Below are 26,838 nucleotides of genomic sequence, written 5' to 3'. Positions count from 1 at the left end.
CAAACGTTTACATACACCTTGCACAATTTGCAAAACGTTAATCATGTAGGCCATGAGAAATTAGTAGTTGGATTTATATATTTAAAAAAAAATACATACAAAAGTTTACATACACAGCTGTTTTTTTAGTAGTGATAGTTGTTCATGAGCCCCTTGTCTGTCCTGAACAGGTAAACTGCCCATCCTTCAGGTCCCACAAATTTTTGTGTATTTGAACTCTATTATTTGACTACATGATTTTGAGATCCATCTTTTCACACTGAGGACAACTGAAGGACTCATATGCAACTATTACAGAAGGTTCAAATGCTCACTGATACTTCAAAAGGAAAAAACATGCATTAAGAGCCAGGGGTGAAAACATTTGAACAGAATGAAGATGTGTGCAAGATGTGTAAATATATATTTTTTAATTTAGTACTGCCCTCTAGAAGCTACAGAAGATACTTATGTTTCCCAGAAGAAAAAACAAGTTAATCTGATCTTTAAATTTAGAACGTTTTCACCACCAGCTCTTAATGCATTGTGTTTCTTTTTGGAGCATCAGTGAGCGTTTGAACCTTCTGTAATATGCAAAAATGCTGAAAAATCAAAAAAATCTGGGGAACCTGAATGACTTTTTCCAAAGAACAGCAGGCAGTTTAACTGTTCAGGACAAACAAGGGGCTCATGAACAAATATCACTAAACAAAAAAGCACAATTGTGTATCAAGTGTATGTAAACTTTTGAACAGGGTCATTTTTCTAAATTCAACTATTATTTTCTCTTGTGGACTATATGTAAATGTCTTTTATGTGAAATATCTTATTCAGGTCAGTACTAAATAAAAATAACATGCAATTTGTATGATCCCTCTTATTTTGGCAAAATAATTAACATTTTGCTGATTCCTTTGACTTCAACTGTAAGTATTTGTAATTAGTATAAGAAACCGTAATAGTAACAGTTGCCTTAGCAAGTACCATTAATGCGGAAAAGTGCAGAACATGCCAGTAGAGTGAGTTATGGTGACAATCTATTCTGAAACACATCCCAGAGAACCTGTACCTCAGTGCGCATGGCAAAATGCTTTAGTGTTATACTGCAGGAGGAGTCCGGTATATTGTCAAACTGGGAAGAGGAGAGAGAGAGAGGAGCGGGCTTACCATCAGTGCATCAGGCTGAAGCAGAGCAGCAGAAGCATGGTTAGAGCAGAGTTCAGAGGAAGGTCTCTGGAGCAGCAAGAACAGCGCAGGACAGAGACAGTTAAAAGACACACAGAACATTTAAAGAGAAAGGACACAGTTTAAAGGAATAGTTCACCCAAGTATTACAATTTGCTGAAAATTTACTTACCCTCAGACAACTGAAGATGTAGATTTTTCATCAGAACAGATTTGGAGAAATGCACCATTACATCAGTTTTGGCTTCACATTTTAACAGATATAGATGGACTTGAGCCATGTGTTTTACTGTGATGTTTTTATCAGCTGTTTGGACTCTCATTTAGACGGCACCCATTCACTACAGAGTATTCATGGGTAAACAAGAAATGGCATGCAATCAAATTTCTCCTAATCTGTTCTGGTGAAGAAAAAACTTCTTTATATTTTGAATGGCCTGAGGGATTTTAAGCTAATTTTGAGTTTTGGGGAAACTATTCCTTTAAAGGTTGGGAGTGTTTTTCTGGCTCTTAGCAACCAGAGAGCAGCCAAGGCTGAATTTATTTGATCAACCATTACAGGAAAACAGTGAAATATTATGACAAATTTTCATAAATTTACAAAATGTAATTTATTTCAGCGATGACAAAGCTGAATTGTCAGCAGCCATTATTCCAGTCTTCAATTTCACATGATATGCTGATATGGTGCGCAAGAAACATTTCTTACTATTATTCATTTTGACATTTTTTTGTGAAAATTTTTTTCAGAGCTGGGTAGAATACTTAAAAACGACTGATTCCAAATTACATGACAAAAATTGTAGTTAGTAACGTAATCTATTACATTACACATTTTCGGTAATACAATCAGACATTATTTTTAGATTACTTTAAATTTACTTTTAGATTTTCATATTAATTGATTTTCATATTGATATTAAAATGCAAAGATATAGAAATAAATTTAATTCATTGTTATTAACAACATAAAGTAAATTAAGCATTCCATTATGTCAAGGTTTCCCAAATTGGGGTTTGTGAAGGAACTGCAAAGTGTTTGTTAGTATAATGAAAAATAAATAAATGTAAAAATCATACAAATGTAAAAATGAAATAAATCATTTTAAAACAAGATTAGTCAACATAAAACACATAGTACAAAATTTAATTGTTTGCCTGCATGTCATTTAGGCATTTTAAAAAAGTTAATTAATTTTAAAAGATGAAATTAGGGAGAATCAATAAATTATGAATAATTTATAGCTATTGTGTGAATATATGTAATCAAGTAATCATTAAAAAAGTAACTGTAGTCTGATTCTGAGTATTTTAAAATGTAATTTAATCTAATTACATGTCCTTTTTTTGGATTGCATGTAATCAGTTACTACCCAGCTCTGACTGTAATGCATTTTTTTTTTTCAGGATTCTATGATAAATAGAAAGAATCTTTTATAACACTATAAATGTTTTTACTTTCACTTTTGATCAATACAATACTATTATTTATGATATATTCATTTCTTAAAATCTTAAACCTTACTGACCCTAAACTTTTAAACGTAGTATATAAATACTAAGAGCCATATGCTAATAAAGGCATATGACTATGCCTTTTATGACATTGCCATACAACTGCAGTAGGAAAAAAAGAGCAGTGTTATCACTCCCTCTTCTGGACATCTGAAGGAAGTGCATGTTGCAGCTTTGAGTGTGAAGATTTGTGCAAGCGTAATTGAAAATGGAAAAAACGACATCTTTTGTATTCCACCTCTACAATCTAACCATACACCTGCAAAATTATTACAAAAATGGTAGAATGTTAAAGTAAGCTTTACAAACCTAGTGAATTACCATTAGAAAATAATTTTCTCTTACCAGATAGTTGTCATTAGATGGATACTTGGTACTTCTCCTCTGAAGGGGCACTATTGGAGGTCTCTCCCTGATGAAGGGGGGCTTGCTTAGGGCTCTTCTCAACACCAGACCCATTAACAACGCCAGCAGCAGCAGCCCCAGGAACGCCATAAGAATGATGAACCACAACTCTGTATAGAACTTGTATTCAGCATACAAACCTGTTTTACCTCCAGAACTTGTCTCCACGGCATCTGTGAGGGAACAAATGAGACGCTCAGGTAGGAACAAAAACACAGAGAACAGATAAAAACATATATTTAACTATTTAGTCTTAAATGGAAAGAGCTTACCAACTACTCCACAGCTAAGACTAGATTTTACTCTCAATAATACAGAATAAAAAGTAAATTCTCTTTTATTCAGAATTAATTATTGTTTTATTATTAAGAGCAAACCGTGATATGGATTCAAGTGATGACTACCTGTATTTTTGTATTATCTCACAACATTTTAGATTATGCCTTTAATCACATACTAACTGTGTTGTTACCTGAATGATCCACAGCAGTTTTTTTTTTGTTGTTGTTTAGTGATAGTTTATGAGTTTATGAGTCTCTTGTTTGTTCTGAACAGAACAATCCTTCAAGTCCCATCTTTTCACACTGAGGACAATTGAGGGAATCATACTATTACAGAAGGTTCAAATGCTCACTGATGCTTCAGAAGGAAACACAATGCAGTAAGAGCCGGGGGCGAAAACTTTTTGAATTTGAAGATAAGGGTAAATTCAACTTATTTTGTCTTCTGGGGCACATGTAAGTATCTTCTGTAGCTTCTGAAGGGCAGTACTTAATGAAAAAAAAAAAATGATATTTAGGCAAAATAAGAAAAATGTACACATCTTTATTCTATTCAAAAGTATTCACCCCGGTCCTCTTAATGCACTTTTTTTCCTTCTGGAGCATCAGTGAGCATTTAAACCTGCATATGTGTCCCTCAGTTATCCTCAGTGTGAAAAGATGGATCTCAAAATCATAAAGTCATTGTTGGAAAGGGAAAATGCTGAAAAACCAAAGAACTTGTGGGACCTAAAGGATTTTTTCTGGAGAACAGTGAGCAGTTTAACTGTTCAGGACAAACAAGTGACTCATGAACAACTAAACAGCTGTGGATCATTCAGGTAACAACACAGTATTAAGAATCAAGTGTATGTAAACTTTTGAATGGAGTAATTATTATAAATTCAACTATTTTCTCTTGTGGACTATATGTAAACGTCTTTTATATGAAATATCGTATTCAGGTCGCATTGCATGCTTTTTGTATGATCCTTATTTTTGTAAAATAGTTAACATTTTGTTGATTCTGCAAGATGCATGTAAACTTTTGACTCCAACTATATGTGTGGCATATGAGATACATAAAAATGTATATATTTAATTAGAAATGATCTATGTTTACATAGCGTATCTGCAGTTAACACTGTGAAACAACACACATATGTGTGTTCCTCATATTTTCATTTTAGTGGCTTAATGCCAAGGATGTTTTACCACATTAAGTTTTAGTAGACAAGGGTTGCTACTCCCACAGATTTAGTTGTAATTATCCAGTGAGAAGTCTGAAAAACAGTGTATATTTACTCACCAAAACAGAGTGAATGGCACTTCGATGAAGATTATTTTTTGCAACACTAATACTGGCTATGCCCTGAAAGAATAGAGACATTGCCCAACATGCCAGGCTAGAGTAAACATACCTATACCAGTGGCCGTGTTGTATTTAATGACAGGAGAGCTGGCGCTGCCACTGTCAGTGGTGCAGGTAACTTGAAATGCAAAGGCTGAAGAGAAAAGCGAAGACATGATGAGAGAAGGGCCCAAAGAAAGATAAGCAGTAAGCTTCACAATATGACAAAAAAAACCAAGCCCAGTCCGAAGTCATAGTAAAACCATACTTTTATCAGAGGCGCGTGGGATGTGCAGTGAGCTGTGGAAGCCGCTGTAGATGCGCAGGTTGTTCTCGGTCAGGCTGTATTCTCTCAGAGGCCCGTTCAGAAAGAAAGAGCTGCCCCAGTCCACAAACACTGTGGTAATGTTACTGTGCACCACAAATGGCTCCTTATACTGAGGAGCTTCAAAGAAACCACAAAAGAGGAGTTTGATTTAGGTGCTTTAACTGTATTTTAAGAATTTAAAATTGTAATAGCCAAACTAAAAGTACCAAACAGTAGTGAGAAGGAGAGAGTCCTTACGCTCTTTGAGTGTGGTGATGGAGACCCAGTCAGACACAGCGCTGCCCATGTTATTGTAAGACACTACACATAGCTCATAGTTGGCATACGGCAGTAGATCAGTGATGTTAAAGCTCTGCCCCATTCCAAAGAACTTGATTTCCACAGGGCCAATGACACAGGGCACAGGGACTGGCTGCAGCGGCTGAGGACAGGATGATCGCACATGGAGCTCAGAGCTACAGATGGAAGTGAAAAGGACAAAGATTAATGCTACAGTACTACCTAATATAGTACCGTTTGAAAGTTTGGGGTCAGTATGCTTTCTTTTAAAAGAAATTAATACTTTTATTCAGCAATGACAAATAAAACAGATCAAAAGTGACAGAAAAGACTTTTATAATGTTACAAAAAATATTAAGCAGCATACCTGTTTTCTTACTTTGATAATAATAATAATAATAATAAAAAAAAGTTTCTTGAGCACCAAATCAACATTACTGCAGGATGGATGAAGGATTTGAAAGGACGACACTGAAGCCTGAGTAGTCAACGCTGCTAAAACTTTTTATTTGAATTACATTTAATATATATTTTAGAACTAAAAAAATATTCAAAACTCATTTTATAATATTAAAGTTTGACTTAATTTTGATTAAACAAATGCAGCATTTGGTGAACATAAAAAATTACTTTCAAAAATATATATATATAAAAAATTGTATGATACTGTATATACAAAGCTTTAACTGAGGAGAACAAAATTCAAACAAATATCAATACTTAGATATGACATTCATATTTTGGGTAACACTTTACAATAAGGTTCATTAGTTAAACTAGAATGAACAATACTTCTATAGCATTTAATAATCTTAGTTCATGTTAACTTTAGAATTAAAGCATTATTAATATGACAAGTTGTATTTGCATTAGTTTTGTTAACATTAGTTATTGCACTGTGACCTAACATGAACAATGAATGACTTTATTTTTATTAACTAACATTAAAGGTGCCATAGAATGCATTGACACAATATTTTAAATTGTTCTCTGATATCTACATAGAAGGTATATGGCATAGGAAAGGGCAAAAATTCTCCAGAAACGATTTTACAGGTCCATTTACAACTCTAGGATTTGTCCCTAGAATGAAATGGTCTTTTATTACCTTATTTGGAAGATTCATGAATAATAATGATGTGCTCAGCTCTGATTGGCTGTTTCACAGAGAGGCTCAATTCAGTAGCTGGCACATGGAGGAAAATATACAGTCAGAAAAACTACAGTCATGCCATTGGTTGTTGTGTTGCTAGGCCAAAAGAAATCACATACTTTCCCCCCTGAATAATAATAGTGAATTTTAGCAGAATCATGATTATATTTACTTCATTTATTATATTATGCAAACTATTTTTTTCTGTGAAATCTGCACCTTTCAATGATGCCATTGGGCTGAAGAGGCATGTCCCACTCCACCAGAGCTGAGCGGGAGGTGAGAGCGACTAGACGTGGTGGGGGCTGCTGGGCCGGGGCAGAGGCCTGGGTGCGGAGCTCACTTGAGGGACCTCGGCTGCAGCACAGGAAACAGGTGCAGGCCTCCACACCTACAGAATACACCGTGAAGGGCCTAAGACCGTGGAGAGTCTGCTGGTGGGACGTCCCCTCAGACAACTGCAGGCACAGATATGAAAAAGTTAGTTCCAGTTTTGTACTAAATTATAAGATGTTTATTTGTATTTGTTATTTACTGCATATGTAAATTGCATATGCATTAGTACTTGATGTACCAGCTGGTATGAGCCTTTGTTTTGTGCGAAGACTCTGTAGAGGCTGACAATGCCATTGGGCTTGGTGGGTGGACTGATATCTACCACAGCTGAGGTGGCGTGGATGTGCAGGAATTTAGGTGGGCTCAAACCCTCTGGAGGAGCTGGACCTGTGCGACCTTGAGCCCAGGGGCTACCAGCACGACCTGCTGAGTTTACAGCCCACACCTGTAAAAAAAACAACACATGAAATTAGGTATATATATCAGAGGTCGTGTTAACCGAAAATTGTCCGTCATTGACGGATTTTTTAATCAGTGACGGAAAAATCTGAAGGCTGTCCGTCATTTTGACAGATTACACTGCGGGTGATCTGTTGTAAATTGTAACTGTAATTCCCACCCCTTTCCAGTTGGTGGCGAGCGCGCTCCATTGTGGCAGCAGAGCACTGGATACAGAACAAAAACGAAACTGTCACGACGAATCTTTTGCTATGCATTTGATACGCACATGCGAGCACCCAGTATAAACTACAGCGATCTATCACGCCGCATTAAAGAGCGCCGAAACGCTTATTTATTGATTGAATTTCCTGATGAAATAGACAGAATTGGAAATCTGAGACTTTTTCATATTGAAAGTAAGAAAGCACAGAGCTTAACCGCTTATTGTGATTTATTAGTTATGCGGACCTACTGTTAATTCGTGGACTGAAAACAGCAAGATCCACTGAGATTTATCTGTTCTCTTCATAAATAAGTGCATAAACCTATACAGTATGCTCGCCCTGTAGGTTCATGATTAAAAATGAAAATGTGAACAAAAATAAAAGCAAGTAAATGTGTTGTTATAATTAAAATATGACATTTAAAATGACGGGTAATAATAGATTATGACGGAATTTTTACGACCCTGTCCGTCAAAATGACGGACAATGTTGAAGTCTAATGCAACCTCTGATATATATATATATATATATATATATCAGGGGCATTTCCTCCAAGGATGCAAGGGAGGCAGTGCCTTCTCAAAAAATTGGATGAGAAAAAAAATCAAAGTACAAAACTAAAACGATGCCAGTATTACAAAATATAACATTAAAAAGTCTATAAATCACTTGTTTTTCTGAATGTGGCAAGGTGGGTGACGTACCGATTTTTCAGTGGCTCATTGACGTGCGGTTTGTCATCCACCGTAGCCTATCAGAATGGGCGTTTTCAGTTATTTAAGGTGGGTGTTAGGCTGCTCGGTGTGCATCGCGACTAGGAACGCCCCCTTCCCTCTACCTTTACAGAGCGTGGGTATGTAAACGCTGCATGTAGTTTTGGCTGTAGCATTTCAGCTAATCGAGCTGTGGACATCCAAACTGAAGCCATTCTTTTCCATCTAGCTGCAAACAGGTCGATGCGGTGTCGGTGTTTCAGGCTCTCCACTAAAGTTGATGTATGCGATCGCTCTTTTGGGATGTTTGTATTTTTGGGGGATGCTAAATGGTGTTTGCTTACGTTCTAGTTGCGGGATTCTCTTAGGACTGTGTCTTCCTGTATGAGATTCTATACGTGGTACGAATTGTGAGCAACAGTATTGTTTGTGTGGCCCATGGACTCAAGGTATGCCTTCACTCTTATGCCGGGTTGCTCATTTAGCGTCGGGTGCTGTTAACCGGTGTTTGTTTACCTTTTAGCTGTGAGCTTCTATGATGGTGACTTCCTGCATGAGATTCTATGTGTGTGAGTTGTGAGCAACGGTATAATTCGTGTTATACAGTGACCTGTTTACGGTAGGTGCGATTCATTTTTTTTTTTTCATTGTTCATTATTAACGTGGCGCTTTAATAACTGTTCTCTCTCTTTTAGTTCATTTTGTTGTCCCTCTGCCGACTGGCCGCTCGAGAGGGCGACGTAGTTTATTCGTCTGTGTCTGTCAGACACCACTGAGCATTTTTATTGTCATTCTGAAAAATAAAGTATTTTTGTACATTGTTCACAGATCTCTCCGGGAGTTCTTCTGCCTACAAATCTGTGCTCCTTATTTGCATATATAAACAATAGGTATTCCCCCGTTTTCTACGGGGTGGCGTAGTCGGTGTTATTCTGGGGGATGCTCTAACTGATTTATACAGGCTCCTCCTACCCCAGCGTTGCCACATTCGTGGCGTAGTCGGCAGGATAGGCTTTCTTTTCTGGAGAGACGTGGGTACATGTACATTTTCATTTCTGGGTATCAACATTTGGTGGTTGTTTTCGTTGTTGTCTGACTTTTTTTTGTTGTTTTTGATTTTTTTGTAGGACTATTTTTTGAGAGAAAAACAGCAGCGTGCGTCCAGTGTGTCTTTCTCCTGTGATAAGTGAAAGACTCATTGCTTAATTATGGAGGAAGAACTGCGAGAATTAAGAGAGATGGTAGCTCAGTTGAAAGCAGACAATGAACGGCTGCGGCAAGAGCAGTAGTCTGCTCAGTCAGGTCCTAGTGAGCTGCCTTCAGTAGATCCCGGCCTTCCTCTTCCCACCTCACAGGCAAGTAATGAGTATGCTGCCCTGCCAGAGAGATATGTTTTTATACCAAGAGACCGGAGGTGTCCAAAATTTAGTGGCAGGTCCAGCCTTAATGTTGAGGAGTGGATTGAGGAAGCCCAGGCTTGTATGCAGGCTCGTCATATGTCTGTGTCTGATAAGGCGTTCTTCCTCTTTGACCATTTGGAGGGAGAAGCAAGGGAGGAGATTTGCTACCGTCCAGACGATGAACATAACGATCCAGTGAAAATTATTTCAGTTTTGAAAGAATTGTATGGTTGTTCACAATCATATGTTTCCTTGCAGGAGGCTTTCTTCTCTAGGAGGCAGCAAGAGGGGGAGTCCTTATTGGAGTTCTCTCTTGCTCTGATTGGCCTCCTGGAGCAAGTGAGACAAAAGTCACCTTATGCTATGCCAAATTTTCAAGTTTTGTTGCGTGACCAATTCATTGAGCATGTTAATGATGGTGCTCATCGGCGAGAACTCAAACAATTGGCCAACTCACTCTGACCCTCTTAGATGTACGGGGTGAAGCACTTCGGTGGGAACGGGAGGGCATGCCAGGGAGTTCACGGGGACATAGTCATTCGCTCCCCTCTGCATATGGTATCCAGTATGGGGTACGTGGTGCATCTGGTGAGAGTGCTGTGAGGTCTCCTCAGGAGTCTGAGTTGAGGGAAGTCAAAGAGATGTTAAGGGTGCAACAGGAACAAATAAGCAAGCTGACTCAAAGTATTGCTCGTTTACAGGCCCCTCCTCCCCGTAGTCGATCTCCATACCGTAATCAAATAGTGTGCCGAAGATGCCAGAAGCCGGGCCACTTTGCTAGGGAGTGTGATGGAGAGCGTGTATCCACTTGGTTCTTGTCAGATGCTCCGTTGCGAACTTTTGGTGGACAGCCTGACTCACCTGCGCCGTCAGGAAACTAGTCCCCACCGCGTTGCAGAGCCAAAGCATGGCAGGGGAAGAGAATGGCTCGAGTGCTTCTTTGTCTAATTTGATGTCTTCATGCCCACATCTCTTAGTTCGTATTGGTAGTGTTCAAATATCCTGTTTGGTTGACACTGGGTCTATGGTGTCAACGATTACAGAAAGCTGTTTCCAAACTCATTTCCAGACGTGGGGTGTGGATCGTTTAAAATCGTGCCACTGGCTCCAACTTCGTGCAGCCAATGGTTTGTCAATTCCTTACATTGGCTACATGGAATTGGATATCGAAATGTGTAATCGATTGATTCCAAAGTGTGGGGTTTTAGTGGTCAGGGATCCTCCTGGGGGCATCTGTACACGAGTCCCTGGAGTGCTAGGAATGAATGTTCTTAGTCGATGCTACCAGGAGCTCTTTGGACAGTATGGCCCAGGTTTATTTGACTCTCCCTCTACTGTGGAGGCATCCAAATATGTGTTACAGGCATTGCAACATTGCCATTTAGCGGAAGACCAGTCCTCAGTATTGCGTACTGGTAAGGCTAAACTGCGGGGTCATAAGTCGTGTCGCGTTCCGGGTGGCATGCTAAAGCTTGTACCTGCCACGTGTTCTGAGCAGTATGCGGATGGAACTGTGTTGTTTGAGCCTCCTGTGTCCGGATTGCCAGCTGGACTGATGGCTTCACCTTCGCTAATTAGAGTAGTTTGTGGTACGGTTTATTTGCCTATGGTTAACGTAGGGACTACGGACGTAATGCTGTACGCTGGCACAGTGTTAGGAACACTCAATAGTGTGCAGGTGGTAAGTTTGCCAGCTGGGATAACAGAGGTAGAGCCAGTACCTGTTTTAGTGCATTCGCAGGTTGTGGAGACGGTTGCACCAATCCAAGAACAGATTGATGCAATTGATTTGTCAGTCCTTTCCTTAGGAGAGCAGGTCGAGGTCAGGGCCTTATTGCAGCGTTATCAATCTGTGTTTTCAGCTCATGATGGTGATCTGGGCTGCACAGAATTGATTTTGCATGAGATACCCTTACTAGATTCGGTGCCGGTCCGTCAGAGGTACAGGCGGATTCCGCCATCAGAGTATGAGGTTGTGAAATCTCATATTAACCAACTACTGGAGACCAACGTGATCAGGGAAAGTTGTAGCCCATATGCGTCACCCATAGTGCTTGCTAGGAAAAAGGACGGTAGTCTACACATGTGTGTTGACTACCGTCAATTAAATGCAAAGACCAGGAAGGATGCTTTTCCTCTCCCGCGGATTGAGGAGTCGTTAGACTTCTTGATGGGGGCTGGTTGGTTTTCCACTATGGACTTGGCTAGTGGTTACAACCAGGTCCCTGTCCTTGAGAAAGATCGATCCAAGACTGCGTTCTGTACTCCATTTGGCTTATTTGAATTTAATCGAATGCCCTTTGGCCTGTGCAATGTCCCAAGCACCTTTCAGCGCTTGATGGAACGAATGTTTGGAGATCAACAGGGTAGCTCACTACTGTTGTACCTTGATGACATTGTGGTATTCTCCTCTTCTGTTTCACAACATCTCGAGCAGTTGGAGGTTGTCTTAGGTCGCTTGGAGCAGGAGGGTCTGAAGGCCAAATTGGCAAAGTGCGCTTTCTTTCGAAAAGAGGTAAAGTATCTTGGTCATGTGATCTCTGCTCAGGGTGTATCCACTGACCCTGGCAAGATTGAGGTGGTGTCGCAGTGGCGCTGTCCCACCAGTGCATCAGAATTGTGCTTGTTCCTGGGGTTTGCCAGCTATTTCCGCCGCTTCGTACCAGGTTTTGCAAAGTTAGCGGCTCCTCTGCACCGGGTGGTGGCCGAGTGTGCTGTTGTCAGGCCCCGTGTACGAGCTGGTAAGAGCTTTTCTGATGCCTGGTCAGAGGAGTGCCAGTGCAGCTTCGAGGAGTTAAAGGTTAGGCTTACAACAGCTCCAGTGTTGACCTATGCTGATTTTGCCCTGCCCTTTATTCTGGAAGTAGATGCCAGTTATGGTGGTTTAGGGGCAGTCCTCTCCCAGGAGCAGGATGGGAGGGTGTGACCCATTGCATACGCCAGCTGCAGTCTTAGGCCCACTGAGCGCAACATGGTTAACTACAGCTCCACGAAGTTGGAGTTTCTGGCGCTCAAGTGGGCCATGACTGAAAAGTTCTGGGAATATCTTTTGGGGCATAAGTGTATTGTCTATACGGATAACAATCCTCTTAGCCACTTGTCAACAGCTAAGCTCGCCGCTACAGAACAGCGTTGGGCTGCCCAGCTTGCAGCCTTCGATTTTACTATCAAGTATCGGTCGGGTAGGAGTAATAGGAATGCGGATGCCCTTTCAAGGCAGAATCCCTCTGGTCAGTGTGAGGTGAGTGCGTTTTTCCAGGAACTGAAGTGCCAGCGACTGTTAAGCAGGTCTTTTTGGCAGAATCGCTTCCACAGGTCACTCAGGCAGTAGTCTCTGTTTTGCCTGGTTTTGAGGGTGACATGGGTGAATGTCAAAAGGCTGACCCGGTAATTGGTCAGATCTTAAAGTTTTGGAGACGAGGAGTTCCTCCTTTCCCAATTGAGCGCAGACAGCTGTCTAAGGCTGCTTTGACATTACTTCGCCAATGGGATCGGCAGGTGGATAAGGAGGGAGTGTTGTATCGTCGTGTTTTTCGCTCCGATGGAGGTGAGGAGTATTTCCAATTGGTTCTGCCATCGGTATTACGTGATGAGGTCTTGGTTCAGGTTCATCAGGGGCATGGGCATCAGGGCATTGACCGCACCACTGAGCTGGTTCGGCAGCGCTGTTACAGGTCTTACAGCCGATGTCGCTCAGTGGTGTCGGGAGTGCAAGAGATGCCAGGCTGCCAAGGACACACAGCCGGTAGCCCAGAGTTTTATGGGCCATCTGCTGGCAGAATGGCCAAATGAGATCTTGGCAATTGATTTCACCCTGCTTGAGCCCTCACGTTCGGGAGTGGAGAACGTACTGGTCATGACTGATGTCTTCACCAAATTTACTCAAGCGATCCCTACTCAGAATCAGCGGGCGGAAACTGTGGCCCAAGTACTTGTGAATGAGTGGTTTTGCAAGTCTGGTGTCCCTGCTCGCATCCACTCAGATCAAGGCTGTAGCTTTGAGTCTTCCCTCATCCAGCAGTTGTGTGGTTTGTACCAGGTGGAGAAGTCTCGCACTACCCCATGGCACCCTGCGGGGAATGGGTAGTGTGAGTGTTTTAATTGGACTCTCCACAACCTCCTGCGTACTCTGCCCCACTCACAGAAGGAGGATTGGGTCTCTGCACTGCCCCAACTGCTCTTCTGTTACAACACCACTCCCCATCAGGTGACTGGGGAATCCCCCTACTTCCTAATGTTTGGACAGGAACCACGATTACCCGTGGATTTTCTGTTGGGTTGTGGTCAAAAGAGGGGTCCTGGTATTGTTAACAGTTGGGTGATGGAGCATCAGACAAGACTGCAGGTGGCCTTTGAGGGGGCTCGGGCACAGCTGCGTATGGCAGCAGAGCGCCGTAAGGAGAGGCATGACTTTCATGTCCGAGATGCGCCCCTGGCTGAAGGCCAGTTAATTTACCTTCACAACTATGGTCTAAAGGGTCGTCATAAAATTCAGGACCTTTGGAGCTCGGTGATGTATCGGGTAGTAAAGGCACCTGAAAGAGGAGGTTCAGTATACAGTACACCATTGCAATGGTCGACGATGTGACTAGGGTAAGGCATGTTCATCGCTCACTGCTGAAGGCCAGAATACGAGAAGACTCTTTGGTGCCTCCTCCAGAGGATGTGCCACCAGTTACAGAGGGGCCACTGCCAGACGAGCCTTCCTCAGTTGAGGAGGTCGATTTGTTTAGGGTGGTACCTGGGACTGCTGGCTGCTGTTGGGTCAGAAAGTTCAGACCTGGGTTTGGTAGAGCCCGATCCATTAGAGCCGGTGGTGAATGTTGAGGTTGAAGTGCCAGTGCTTCCTGGACAATCAGGGCTGGGTGCCGTAGGTCAACTACCCTTGGCTGATCCTGGTCCCTTAGGTCAGTTTTATGGTGATGGGGCAGTGAGACGTACCAGGCGAACTACTGCTGGAGTTCATTCCAATCGTAACCATCTTCCTAGGTCAGTTGGGAGGGTAGCATGTGTTGAGGCTGGTGAGGCTTCATCCTGTTCTGTATCCGCATTGTTCAGGCCTTGGAATTAGGTAAATTTGGGATAATCGTCGGGGCGACAATTCAAAAAGCTGGGGGTAGATGTGGCAAGGTGGGTGACATACCGTTTTTTCAGTGGCTCATTGACGTGCAGTTTGTCACCCACCGTAGCCTATCAGAATGGGCGTTTTCGGTTATTTAAGGCAGGTGTTAGGCTGCTCGGTGTGTGTCGCGACTAGGAATGCCCCCTTCCCTCTACCTTTACGGAATGCGGGTATGTAAATGCTGCATGTAGTTTTGGCTGTAGCATTTCGGCTAATCGAGCTGTGGACATCCAAACTGAAGCCATTCTTTTCCATCTAGCTGCAAACAGGTCGATGCGGTGTCGGTGTTTCAGGCTCTCCACTAAAGTTGAAGTATGCGATCGCTCTTTTGGGATGTTTGTATTTTTGGGGGATGCTAAATGGTGTTTGCTTACGTTCTAGTTGCGGGATTCGCTTAGGACTGTGTCTTCCTGTATGAGATTCTATACGTGGTACGAATTGTGAGCAGCAGTATTGTTTGTGTGGCCCATGGACTCGAGGTATGCCTTCACTCTTATGCCGGGTTGCTTATTTAGTGTCAGGTGCTGTTAACCGGTGTTTGTTTACCTTTTAGCTGTGAGCTTCTATGATGGTGACTTCCTGCATGAGATGCTATGTGTGTGTTACATCCTGAGGATGTATAATATTAATATAAATTACAAAGGTGTGTTTTCCCTGCCCATTTTGGGCGTGATTGTGTTTCCCTGTGTGTGCTGTCTCCCTCTCTCTCTCACTCTCTCTGCTTGCTTGGCAGTTGCAGATTGGCCACAGGTGGTGCTCATCAGAGATTGTGCTGTAGAGAGGCAAACCACACAAAAGAGCACAGAAGCAATGTGGAGTGAGGTTCACTTCTCCCCTGCTCCAGACTTGTGTTGACTTCAGACTTTGTCTGTTGATTGTGGTGTACTCTCTTGAAGAGTTAATTGTTGAACTCTAACTTTAAAGTGTGAATTGAAATCTGGTTGATGAGAAGTGTTGAGTAGACTGCACACGGTGTGTATAACTTTACTTTAATTTAATTTAAAATTGATTTGTTAAGGTATTAGAAGGTATTGTAATTTTGTTTGAACATTTATACTAAACTTAAATTGGAAGCTGTAGGGAGAGGGTGCCATTTTATTTTGTACTTAACGTTTATCCCTGTTTTTGGTTAGTGAGGGAGTTGAGGAAAGCCTTTGTTGTTTATTTCTTTTCTTTTATCCAGGTAGGTTATTTAGTACTCCTCCCATTAGTTAGCTGCTGTTTTGTTTGTTGTTTTGGCCTGGCTCTCTCCTGAAGACTGTTGCTTCCCTGTTTATTTTTTTGTGAATTACTAAATAAAACTGCTCAAGCTAAGTTAAGTGTTGTATTGCATTTCTGGGGCAGATGACTGGAGTGATTCCTCCACGTTTAAGTTTTCATTCTTTTTTTTACGCTTTATTTTATTTGTTACTCCTGCCCCAACCCTAGACTGGGAATTGGGAACGTAACAGTGTGTGAGTTGTGAGCAACGGTATAATTCGTGTTATACAGTGACCTGTTTGAGGTAGGTGCGATTCGTTTTTTTTCATTGTTCATTATTAACATGGCGCTTTAATAACGGTTCTCTCTCTTTTAGTTCATTTCGTTGTCCCTCTGCCGATTGACCGCTCGAGAGGGCGACGTAGTTTATTCGTCTGTGGACGGCGCTGCTGTTTTTCTTAGTTTTTTTTTTCTTTCATTTCGTTTTCCTTTTTTGTTATTGTCTGAGTGTTTTTGTTGTGTTGGTTTTCACCCGGCCATTTTGGGCCGTGCGTTCCAAGCTCTTTGATTAGACTTTTTTTTTGCCCATTGTGTTCATTTACTTTATTTATTTAATTGTTTATACTGTGTCTTCTTTTTGTTGCTTTATACATTTAGTCTTTCTTCTATTTTTGACAGTATAATCATTCAGTGTGATATTTTATTTTTTTTCATTGGTATTGTTCGAAGCATCTTTGTATTTTTTTGAATGTAATGTGTTTTCTCTTTTTTGTGTGTGTGTTGCAGTTATTTTTTTTAGGCACTGTCGGCCCAGAGGCTAGGAGGCTAGCTGTTTTGCTGGTGGTGGTATCACCGTGTGGAGTGCAGTGCTGTTTGGATTTACATTTCACTGTGTGTATGTGTGTGTGTGTGTGGGATACACCAGTGTACAGTTAGGATCTTAACTTCAGCTAGCCTGCCGCTGGAAGGCCTGTGTCTGTTTCTTTTGTTTAATTTTATTTGTGTCAGTATTTCGGTTGTTTAATAATTTGGATAGAGAAAACAGCTTCCATTAACCCCAGACACCACTGAGCATTTTTATTGTCATTCTGAAAAATAAAGTATTTTTGTACATTGTTCACACATCTCTCCGGGAGTTCTTCTGCCTACAAATCTGTGCTCCTTATTTGCATATATATACAATAGGTATTCCCCGTTTTCTACGGGGTGGCGTAGTCGGTGTTATTCTGGGGGGTGCTCTAACTGATTTATACAGGCTCCTCCTACCCCAGCGTTGCCACATGAAGAAACATTGTCCAACAGAAACCAGAAGGTAAAGTTACAGTAGGAGTCCATGTCTTTCACCTCCCCTGAGCTCCCGCTGAGTTTTAACAGACTCCCTAAAGCATGCAGTGAGTTTGGTGGGGGGTAATTGAGAATGAATGGGGGAAAGTCACGTGAAACGAGGCAATGCCTCCATTGCAATATGATTGGATATGGCTGGTTATGTTCAGCTGTATTTGGTTCATGCAATAAATTCCACCTCGTGATTGTGCATATTCCACGTTTGTGAATCAGTCTGAAAGAACAATATAATGGTGTTAATGGGAATACTAATTGAAAAAAGTAACACACTTAGATATAACCACTTTGTTACATCAAAATAAGACTTAAAACGGTGTCTGTGATCTGTATTTACAAGGACTACAAAAAAAGGAGTACAATCTGTAGATTTAACTTAAACCCAGAGCTGTCAAAAGTTTGTCGAATGATGCAAAATTATGTGTTTTGCGTCACCTGCAGAGCACACATTGTTCATTTACATAATCGATTGTACAATACAAAGCTAACTAAAAATTATCCTTTAACTGTATTTCATAATAAATTTGCATTCTAAACTGCTTTCTCTCTATTTTCTTAAAGGGTTAATTCACCAAAAACGAAAGCTGTAGAATGGCATGGATGGGTCTTTCACTTCATCAGTCCAAAACAAGTCCAATAAAGTCCATCCATCCATAATAAAAAGTGCCTCACACGGCTCCAGGGGGTGAATAAAGGTATCCTGTAGCGAATCAGTGTATCTCCATATTTCAAACATAAAAAAAACAAATTCTCTGTAGGCAGAGGCTGACCAAACGCCAGTAAGGCTATTACCAGATAATGACTGTCACGTCATGAAATGTTTATCGTGTATCGCAAATCATTTGATTCAAAACGGAACTTTACAGCACGTATGGCGAATCATGTGATTCAGAACGGGACTTTAAAGTGTGTATTGCGAATCATTTGATTTAGATTGGGATTTAGGAGTGGGTTCATGGGATATAATTTAGCAGAGGCAGGGATGCATAGACCAGAGGGGGGGAAATCCCCCCCATTCCTCCCCGGCAAATCGCACCCTATATACAACTACAGTAGATAATGGGCTAATTTTCATTTTTGGGTGAACTATCCCTTTAACACACAGCTTCAATAGATAGCATTATATTTTCCCTGCTGTTTTGAGACTTACTGGTATAGATATGCAAAAGAAAAGAAACCTTTGCATGTCTAAACCAGAGCGTGCAAAGTTACAGGTGAGTGTATGGAGTGTATGTGGTCTCTCTCACACCTGCAGGGCTAGATCTGATACCAACACCGGCTCTGAAACAGCCCAGCAGACAGAACGGAGACTCGGCACCATCCTCCTCTAAACAGGAGTCACCTTCACCTGATGAACCCACCTGGCGCCTTTTGCAAAAGGAAACTACCCATTCAACTACTTTGAGGAGTCAGTAGTCTTGCACTCTCGAAGTCCTGCTGTCATTAATAGCCAAAACATCAGCATCCATTACAGAATCACTCCGGCCTGAATCTACATGAAAATTAAATTTCACCTTCATCAAGGAGTAAATGAACACATGGAAAGGTGAAGTAATCTTATTTACTAGACGAGCTGTTTGTATAATTACACAGGAAGAGTAGGAAAAGGTCAGCCGGGGTCGCTATTTGCATGAGTAAGTAATTTGTAGATTGTCAGTTATAATAGCAGCGGCAGATGGATGTTCCTGTGGATAGGGTTAAATTAGCCTCAATAATAGGCAATTACACCGTGATCAATCCAGATGATAGATCTAAGTGGCAATACGCACGGACTGCACGAGGCACCGGATGATTTCACATTCCCATCCGAACCCTGTTCCACTGCCAAAGTGACGACTGGACGTGTCGGAGCGCAAAGGGGGGCGACGGAGGTGTTGCGGGGTGACAGAAGTGAACGAGGCCGGTCACCGAAACAGCCTCTTGTCACCCAAAGAGAGAAAAGGTCACGTTGGCAGGAAGACAGTGAGGAAGAAAGAGTGACGGTTCGCTTGTGCGGCGTTATGAATGAGCACGGGACAAAGAAATGCGATAACCTTAATTTCTCACTGATAAATCACTGATAGGAATTTTGTGAAAAGAGATATGGGCGCTACGTTTTAAAGTGGAGTCAGCTAGGACATCTTCGTGCCCTTGTATGCGGCGCAGACGTTTTATTGCCACCAAAGCACTTGCATACAGAGCTGTAATTAACGCGGGAAAATAAAACTATTTCATGAGCGAGCTCTAATGGATGTGGGTGTACACCAACAGGGCTGAATCTGCCCGGAGACAGGTCCTCATTGGCTGTGGCCACGCCCCCAGTCATGGACACGAGGCCAAAAGTTCCCTTTTCTGTTATGAGCACTAGGCTAATTAAGATTTGACATAAAAGTGTCAATAAAATATGTAGCCTCTTAACATGGGATGGGTTTGATTTCACAGGGACACATGCCCTTGTGTGAGAATGAGTAAAAAGAAACAACAAAAAGGAGACAACTTCATGACATTAGGACAAAAACATTAAAGAAAGTATAGTCCTGAATCCTTCAAACGGTCAACAAACAGCGATTTATACTGTCAAATAAGCAGACACAGACATAAGTTCAATGACACATCCAGTATAGTTAGCAACCTCCCCGGGGGGAAAGCCAATAGGCATTAAAAGGTCTTTCCAATACTTGTACATTTGGGAGGCCTAACAGCTAATTCAATGGCTTCGATCGTAATCGTCAGCATTCAGCCAGGCCCAGATTAATGGCCCTGTCCCTTGTCCGTCATCACTCAGCTCCGCCCGCCAGCTGTCATAAATTACCGCTCATAAATAAGATGGAACAATCAGGCAAACTCTATCAATTTAGCCCTGATCAGCCCACGCCTCTCAGGCCTGACAGTCAAATGCTAATGTTATTTTGCTCCAAAGGCTAGGCTGTCAATTAAGAAAGGTCTCGTAAGGCGATGGCGGTGCAATGAATATAGTGAGCTAGATTAAACGCCTGTCTGTGTGAATGAGAGAGTATAGATGAGCAGAACGCTAAACACAACAGCAACAAATAATCATGCTAATTAAATATTCCTTGAGGACAAGTTTATACGGCAGATCTAACTATGTTTAGTTACATGATTACATTAAAATGTTATGTATCATAAGAATAAAGTATCACTAAACCTAGAGGGATAATTTTTTATTCAGGATGCACCATGCAATAGAAGACTTGTAGCAGTTTTTATATTGTTAACTAAAACTATTAAAATTTGTTTTTGTTAATTGAAATAAAGCTATAAAAAGTATCAAATTCTATAAATATTAGATGAAAACCTTAAAACCTTAAATGAAAATTTGAAATGCTGTCTTAACTAGAATAAAACAGGTTTAAGTTACTACAAAAATAACTAAATTTACTAAAACTCAGCACTGAAAAACGTAGCTAACTAATTAAAAATTATATTATTCTATTCTATTTAATTTTATATTAAAAATAGAAAATTAAAAGCCAATTCAAAATATTAAGAACTACTAAAATACAGCTCAAGTCAAAAGTTTACATACAGTTGCAGAATATGCAAAATGTTAATTTTACCAAAATAAGAGGGATCATACAAAATGCATGTTATTTTTTTTATAGTTGAATTTATAAAAATGATCCCGTTCAAAGTTTTACATGCACTTGATTCATAATACTGTGTTGTTAAGTAAATGATCCACAGGATTTCTTTTTTTTGTGATGTTGAGTTGTTCATGAGTCCCTTGTTTGTCCTGAACAGTTAAACTGCCCGTTGTTCTTCAGAAAAATCCTTTAGATTCCACAAATTTTTCCAACAATGACACTGTGATTTTGAGATCCATTTTTCACACTAAGGACAACTGAGAAACTCATATGCAACTATTACAGAAGGTTTAAATGCTAACTGATGCTCTAGAAGAAAAAATATAATGCATTATGAGCTGGGGGGTGAAAACTTTTTGGAATTTGAAGGTCAGGGTAAATTTAACTTATTTTGTCTTCTCTGGAACATGTAAGTATCTTCTGTAGCTTCTGAAGGGCAGTGCTAAATATGATATTTAGGCAAAAAAAGAAAAATGTACACATCCTCATTCCGTTCAAAAGTTTACACCCCCGGCTCTTAATGTATAGTTTTTTCTTCTGAAGCATCAGGGAGCGTTGAACCTTCTGTAATAGTTGCATATGAGTCCCTCAGTTGTCCTCAGTTTGAAAATATGCATCTCAAAATCATAGTCATTGTTTGAAAGGGTTCAAATACAAAAAAACGCTGAAACACCAAAGAATTTGTGGCAGCTGAAAATTTTTTCTAAAGAAGAGCAGGCAGTTTAACTGTTCAAGACAAACAAGGGACTCTTAAACTATCACTAAACAAACAAAAAACCCCTGCTGTGAATCATTCAGATAACAACACAGTATTAAGAATCAAGTGTATGTAAACTTTTGAATAGGGTCATTTTTAATAAATGTAACTATTATTTTCTCTTGTAGACTATATGTAAACGTCTTTTATGTGAAATATCTTATTCAGGTTAGTACTAAATAAAAAATAACATGCATTTTGTATGATCCCTCTTATTATGGTAAAATTAATTAACATTTTGCAGATTCTGCAAGGTGTATGTAAACTTTTGACTTCAACTGTATTATATAAACAATACACTGTATAATTTTATATAAATAACACTGACTTAGAATATGAATGGCAACCCTATGTCAGCTACCTACAAGCTTACAGACAAGGACCACTCACATTTTCATGAGAAATGCAAAAAGTCTGTCTGTCTTTGTGTAATATAATAATTTAGGTATAAAAAGTTCAAAACAAATGCAGCAATCAAAGTCATGTCTGCAACTAGGAGTGTAAAATGCATCTAAGTGAAATGAGAAACAGCAGTGTGACCTGGTATTCGTAGGCTGTGTAGGGCAGGAGTTTGTCATCGTGGCAGGAGGTTGAGGAGTTGCGGTAGACCAGTGTAGTTACAGATCGGCTTTCCATGTCTAAAGCGTGTTTTCGATACAGCTCGTAGTGCAAAAGTTTCCCATTAGGCTCAGCTGGAGGAGACCAGGACAGCAGAAAGACTGTCTGTATGCCCTTAGGGTTAGTCTGCAGCTCCAGCAGTGGGGCAGGTTGTCCAGCAGGAGGCGACTCAAGTGTCTGTATTGAAGACCAGTCACTAGCAGCGCAGCCTAACAGGGTACAGGCCTCTACTCTTACCTCATACCTGAAAAAAATACCAGAGCAAAATAAAAAGTAAAAAAATAAATTTTAACAGGGCATGTATGAAAATAAGTAATAATATATAAAGCCAATTATATGACTTTTTGGAAAAATATTGGTGTACAATGTTTTTTTCACCGGGCAAATATTTTGGAATATAAACAGCATTTTGTGCTTATCCGAGTAAAAAGTGCCGTTATTTATCAACAGTATAGACCACGGACCGTTTTCTCCTTCAGAAGGTCACCAGCGATGGACTGAAGGAGAAAAGGGAGAGAAGAGAGGAGAGCAGGAGAATAAAGGGAAGGTCGTCTGAAAGAGGCAATGAGTGGCGAGTTGATAATGTTGATGAACCATTATCATCACCCCACTTATCTGGATTTTCACTTCAACATACGTATACAGCTCCAGACTTTAGTCATCCCTCATTTGAGTGCCTCCTCCTTCTGACCGTCTTTGTCTATGCCAAGGATGGAAACATTAGAAAAGGCTCAAGGTTGACTCCCTCCCCCTTTAAAGATTCTCTCTCTCTCCTTTTCTTTCTTCTGTCACATTTGGTTTTATCAGTCTGTCTGTCTTTAGTGCAGCAACTGAAAAAGTCTGACCAGCTAATTCAGATTAAGATTTGCAGATAGACATAGTTAACAGGTTTTAGAGAAAATATCTAATAATTAGGGCTGTCATGATTTCTGTATGTGTGCAATGCAATGTGTGCCATTTCATCATATTTGTAAGGTAAATCATTTAGAAACCTATGAAAACACAGGAGAATACTTCAGTATCTTTCTAAACATGGAAACTGTTCATTGCAATTTAAGAGTTTATACATTTTGATGTCCACATATTCAAGAAATTGCAGTGGCTTTATCAATTTTATGTCATTAAATAATGGCCCAATATTAAAGATTAAGTGGACATTTGAAGTTGTTTAGCCAATATTAAACAAGGATTAGATCTTTCACTAAAGTGTAAAAGCCCTTGTTGTAATGCATATTGTACATTAATTTTATTGTTTATAATGCCTTATGTATTTTTAACAGTTTTGTTCAATAAAACAATATGATTACTTTCTTTTAAACTAATTAGTATTGCCTCACTGCTATTATATATTTCAAATAATTTTAAAGACTATTGTCCACTTAAGACAATTTGTATTACCACAAAAATATATATAAATATACAGTCAAACCAAAAATTATTCAGACACCAGGTTTAATTTCTTATATTTTTTTTTTTCTAGTGGGTGCAGGACGCTATGTGAGTGATTTATGTAACTGTGACATATTAGACCCAAAAATTTTTATACAGTGGACTACCAGTAAAACTGAGACAAATTTTGGGACCAAAAATTTTATTTGACACCGACCATGTTGTGTTACATACCTTTCTATCAAAGTTATCTGACATTCTTGTTCTGGCACATTTTAACGCTTGAGTTCTTGTCATACTTAATTACCATTTTCTAAACTATAGCGAATAAACTGTGATAATGTGAGAATTTTTGAAGGTGTCTAAATAAAGTTTGGTTCAGGTGTAATTAATTAATGTAAGTAATTAATTTATCAAGATGAATTTGTTCTGACACAGTTTAACTCTTGTCATATTTTCTTACCATTTTCTATTTTTATAGTAAATAAACTGTGATAATGTGAGAAATTTTGAAGGTGTCTGAATAAATTTTGGTGTGACTGATTAGTCGATTAATTGTTAGACTAATCGACCGATTACTTGATTACCAAAATCATTAGTGACAGCCCTACTTAGTATTCCCTCACCCTGAGTAAACAGCGTTAGTGTTGCATGCTGGTATTGTTACCTGTAGTAGGGCTTTAGTGCAGTAAGGGAGAAACTTTGGCTTTGAAACGCACTGTGGTGTGAAGCGAAAATGAAACGTTTCATGTTGGGCTCAGCTGGGTCCCGTTTGTAAAGCGAGTAGCTGATGATGACCCCATTAGGCCGTGCAGGCGGGTCCCACTGCACCATAATGCCAAATGGCCCCAGAGCCTGCAGTCTGGGGGGAGCCACACCAGAGGGCGCTGAAGGCTGCGTCCTGGCCACCGTCGGCGCACTGGTAGTGGCACCTTGACTGTTATTGGCAGTGATGGTGTAGCTGTACGCAACGCTTGGAAGTAAGGTGAAGTCGTGGTAACGGTTGTCCATGCCAGTGTAAATGAGGCTATCGTTTCGTCGTAGCTCGTACCCTGTGATTACTCCATTGGGGTGGATGGGCTCTCTCCATGTGACCTCAACCGATTCCGGGCCTGTGACTTTAAGAGCTGGTGCAGGCATCCCTGAGGGTGGTGATTCTCTTGTCAGGATTGAAGTGGGTGAACTGGCAGTGCAGCCACCGTTGGTGCATGCCATCAAGATGAGGCTGTAAGAAATATGTGGCTGTAGATCCAAAACTTGTGCACTTAACTGTTTCCCTCGGTAGACCTCCTCATTGTTAAGTTTAAGAATATACACCACAATCTCACCATTCTGTATGGATGGAACAGTCCATGACACATTGAGTGAATAGGAAGTGACATCAGACACCACAGGTGGCTCTACATTGGCAGGGGCGGCTTCCAACGTCCTGATCTGGGTTGGCTCACTAGTAACACACCCAGCCATTGTGCAAGCAATGACTGCATAACTATAAAGAGTGTACGCTGTTAAATCCACATCGGTGTAGTTGAACACACTCGAGTCGAAGCTGAAATGGAATCCAACGTTGTCCCTCTGAATCCTGTAGGTCAGAAGAACACCATTGGGCTCCAAAGGAGGCAACCAAGCTACAAAGACTTCATTAGGCTTGTCCTCTACATGACTGACAACCGGAGGAGCCAATCCTCTAGGAGGAGCTTGTTTGGTTTGAACCGAGAGCCACGGGCTATCGGTGTATCCTGCTGCATTTGAAACACGCACTCGAAACTTGTACCTGCTCCAGGGCAGAAGGCCAGACATATTATAGGAGAAGCTGTTAGCCTGGGTGTCGTTCTGGACGAACACAATCTTGGCTCTCATCCAGTCATCTTCATCACTCCGTACCCTGCCATCTTCTAGACTTACAGCCAGAACTTGGTACTGGAGGATCCTGCCGTTGGGCTGAGCAGGTGGAAACCAGTGGAGCTCCACATTGCGGGATTGGACCTGCTGTACTGTAGGAGCTGGTTGAGAAGTTGGGGCGGCCTCCTCGGTGGTTACACGTTGAGGTGCGGTCCTTGTACACCCTGCTTCGGTGCAAGCTTCGAGAACAAGTGTGTACACGGTGTAGGGTTCTAGACGGCGGAATAGGAACTGGCGTGCGAGGCCGCTGAACTCCAAGTTGTCCTCGTTGAAGATATTGTACATCTGTGGATATAAATATGTTAAATGATGGCAGATTCCGAAGTGGGATATTGCAATGTTACCATCAGTAAGAGGAGCATACTTTGATGACTCCATTCGGAGAGGCTGGTTCAGCCCACTGTAGCAGCAGTGCTCGGCCATGTTCTCTCTTCTCCACACTGAAGTTAGCCAGGCCACTCGGAGAGGCTTCAAGGGTCTGAATGGTGGTCCAAGGACTAGACACCTGACCTGCTCCATTAACTGCTTCTACACGCACATTATATGTGGTGTATGGCTCCAACCCAAACACATGAGCCTGAAAAATGTTACCCTACAACACAAAAGACACAAATATAGTTAGTGTATGTGATGGGAAGGTTACTTTGGAAATGTAATAGGTTACAGATTATAAGTTACCCTGTTTAAAAAGTAATAAGTAATGTAACAGTTACTGCATTAAAGTAATGTAACTGATTACATTTGATAACTTTTGGATTACTTTTCTAAATTTCTAATGAATGTTTTAAACTGTTATTAATTTTCTATAATTTAAAGCAGACAGGGTTAACCTTACAGTAGTACTTAACTCTGATTACTATCAGACTTCTCAAAATCCTTCATCACTCGAATTTAGATTATAAAAATACATTTCAAAGCACAGCCACCACAAAAAGACTTTAGCACTTTTTTTTTACTTTTAAATTGTTTTGAGGTAAAATACTGATTTAAAATCATAACAAGGCCTAGTTGAATAGCTATAATACTGTTTTTGAAATCAAATTCTTGAATAACTATGATAGGAAACACTGGCATCTAACAATGTCTTGGAAAAAACAGTCATAAACCCAAATAGGAAATAAAACAGTTATTGAATAAGCATGTGTCCTAAACTCCTGAAACATTGGTGTCTCATATTTTAGAGCAGTTAATGCAATTCGGGAAAGAAACTAATCAAATCTATATGTGTGTGAAAATATTCTGATGTAACCCTTTTTGTAACATTAGCATTTTCATAAATAACTGTAATTTAAATAATTACATTTATTTTGTAATTAAATTATGTAACTCCATTGCATGTAACTAGTTACATAACAC

At 40.5% G+C, this 26,838-nt stretch overlaps 1 protein-coding gene across 1 annotated transcript in view; it reads right to left on the bottom strand.

Moving 5' to 3' along the window:
- Window positions 1–26,838, bottom strand: part of ush2a (Usher syndrome 2A (autosomal recessive, mild)) — a 356,033-nt gene that overhangs the window by 3,796 nt on the left and 325,399 nt on the right. Inside the window, exons 61-70 of the mRNA XM_073826569.1 lie at window positions 25,847–26,074; window positions 24,248–25,767; window positions 22,114–22,435; window positions 7,030–7,236; window positions 6,675–6,913; window positions 5,261–5,478; window positions 4,964–5,140; window positions 4,766–4,849; window positions 3,025–3,257; window positions 1,147–1,212 (exon numbers count right to left, since the gene is read on the bottom strand). Coding sequence (XP_073682670.1) covers window positions 1,147–1,212; window positions 3,025–3,257; window positions 4,766–4,849; window positions 4,964–5,140; window positions 5,261–5,478; window positions 6,675–6,913; window positions 7,030–7,236; window positions 22,114–22,435; window positions 24,248–25,767; window positions 25,847–26,074 — 3,294 coding nt within the window. The remainder of the gene's footprint in view (window positions 1–1,146; window positions 1,213–3,024; window positions 3,258–4,765; window positions 4,850–4,963; window positions 5,141–5,260; window positions 5,479–6,674; window positions 6,914–7,029; window positions 7,237–22,113; window positions 22,436–24,247; window positions 25,768–25,846; window positions 26,075–26,838) is intronic.

The sequence above is a fragment of the Garra rufa genome, chromosome 21 (assembly GCF_049309525.1).
Source record: "Garra rufa chromosome 21, GarRuf1.0, whole genome shotgun sequence".
Classification (NCBI taxonomy): domain Eukaryota; kingdom Metazoa; phylum Chordata; class Actinopteri; order Cypriniformes; family Cyprinidae; genus Garra; species Garra rufa.
Note: the sequence above shows the minus strand (reverse complement) of the source record. Positions and strands in the feature narration are given on the sequence as shown.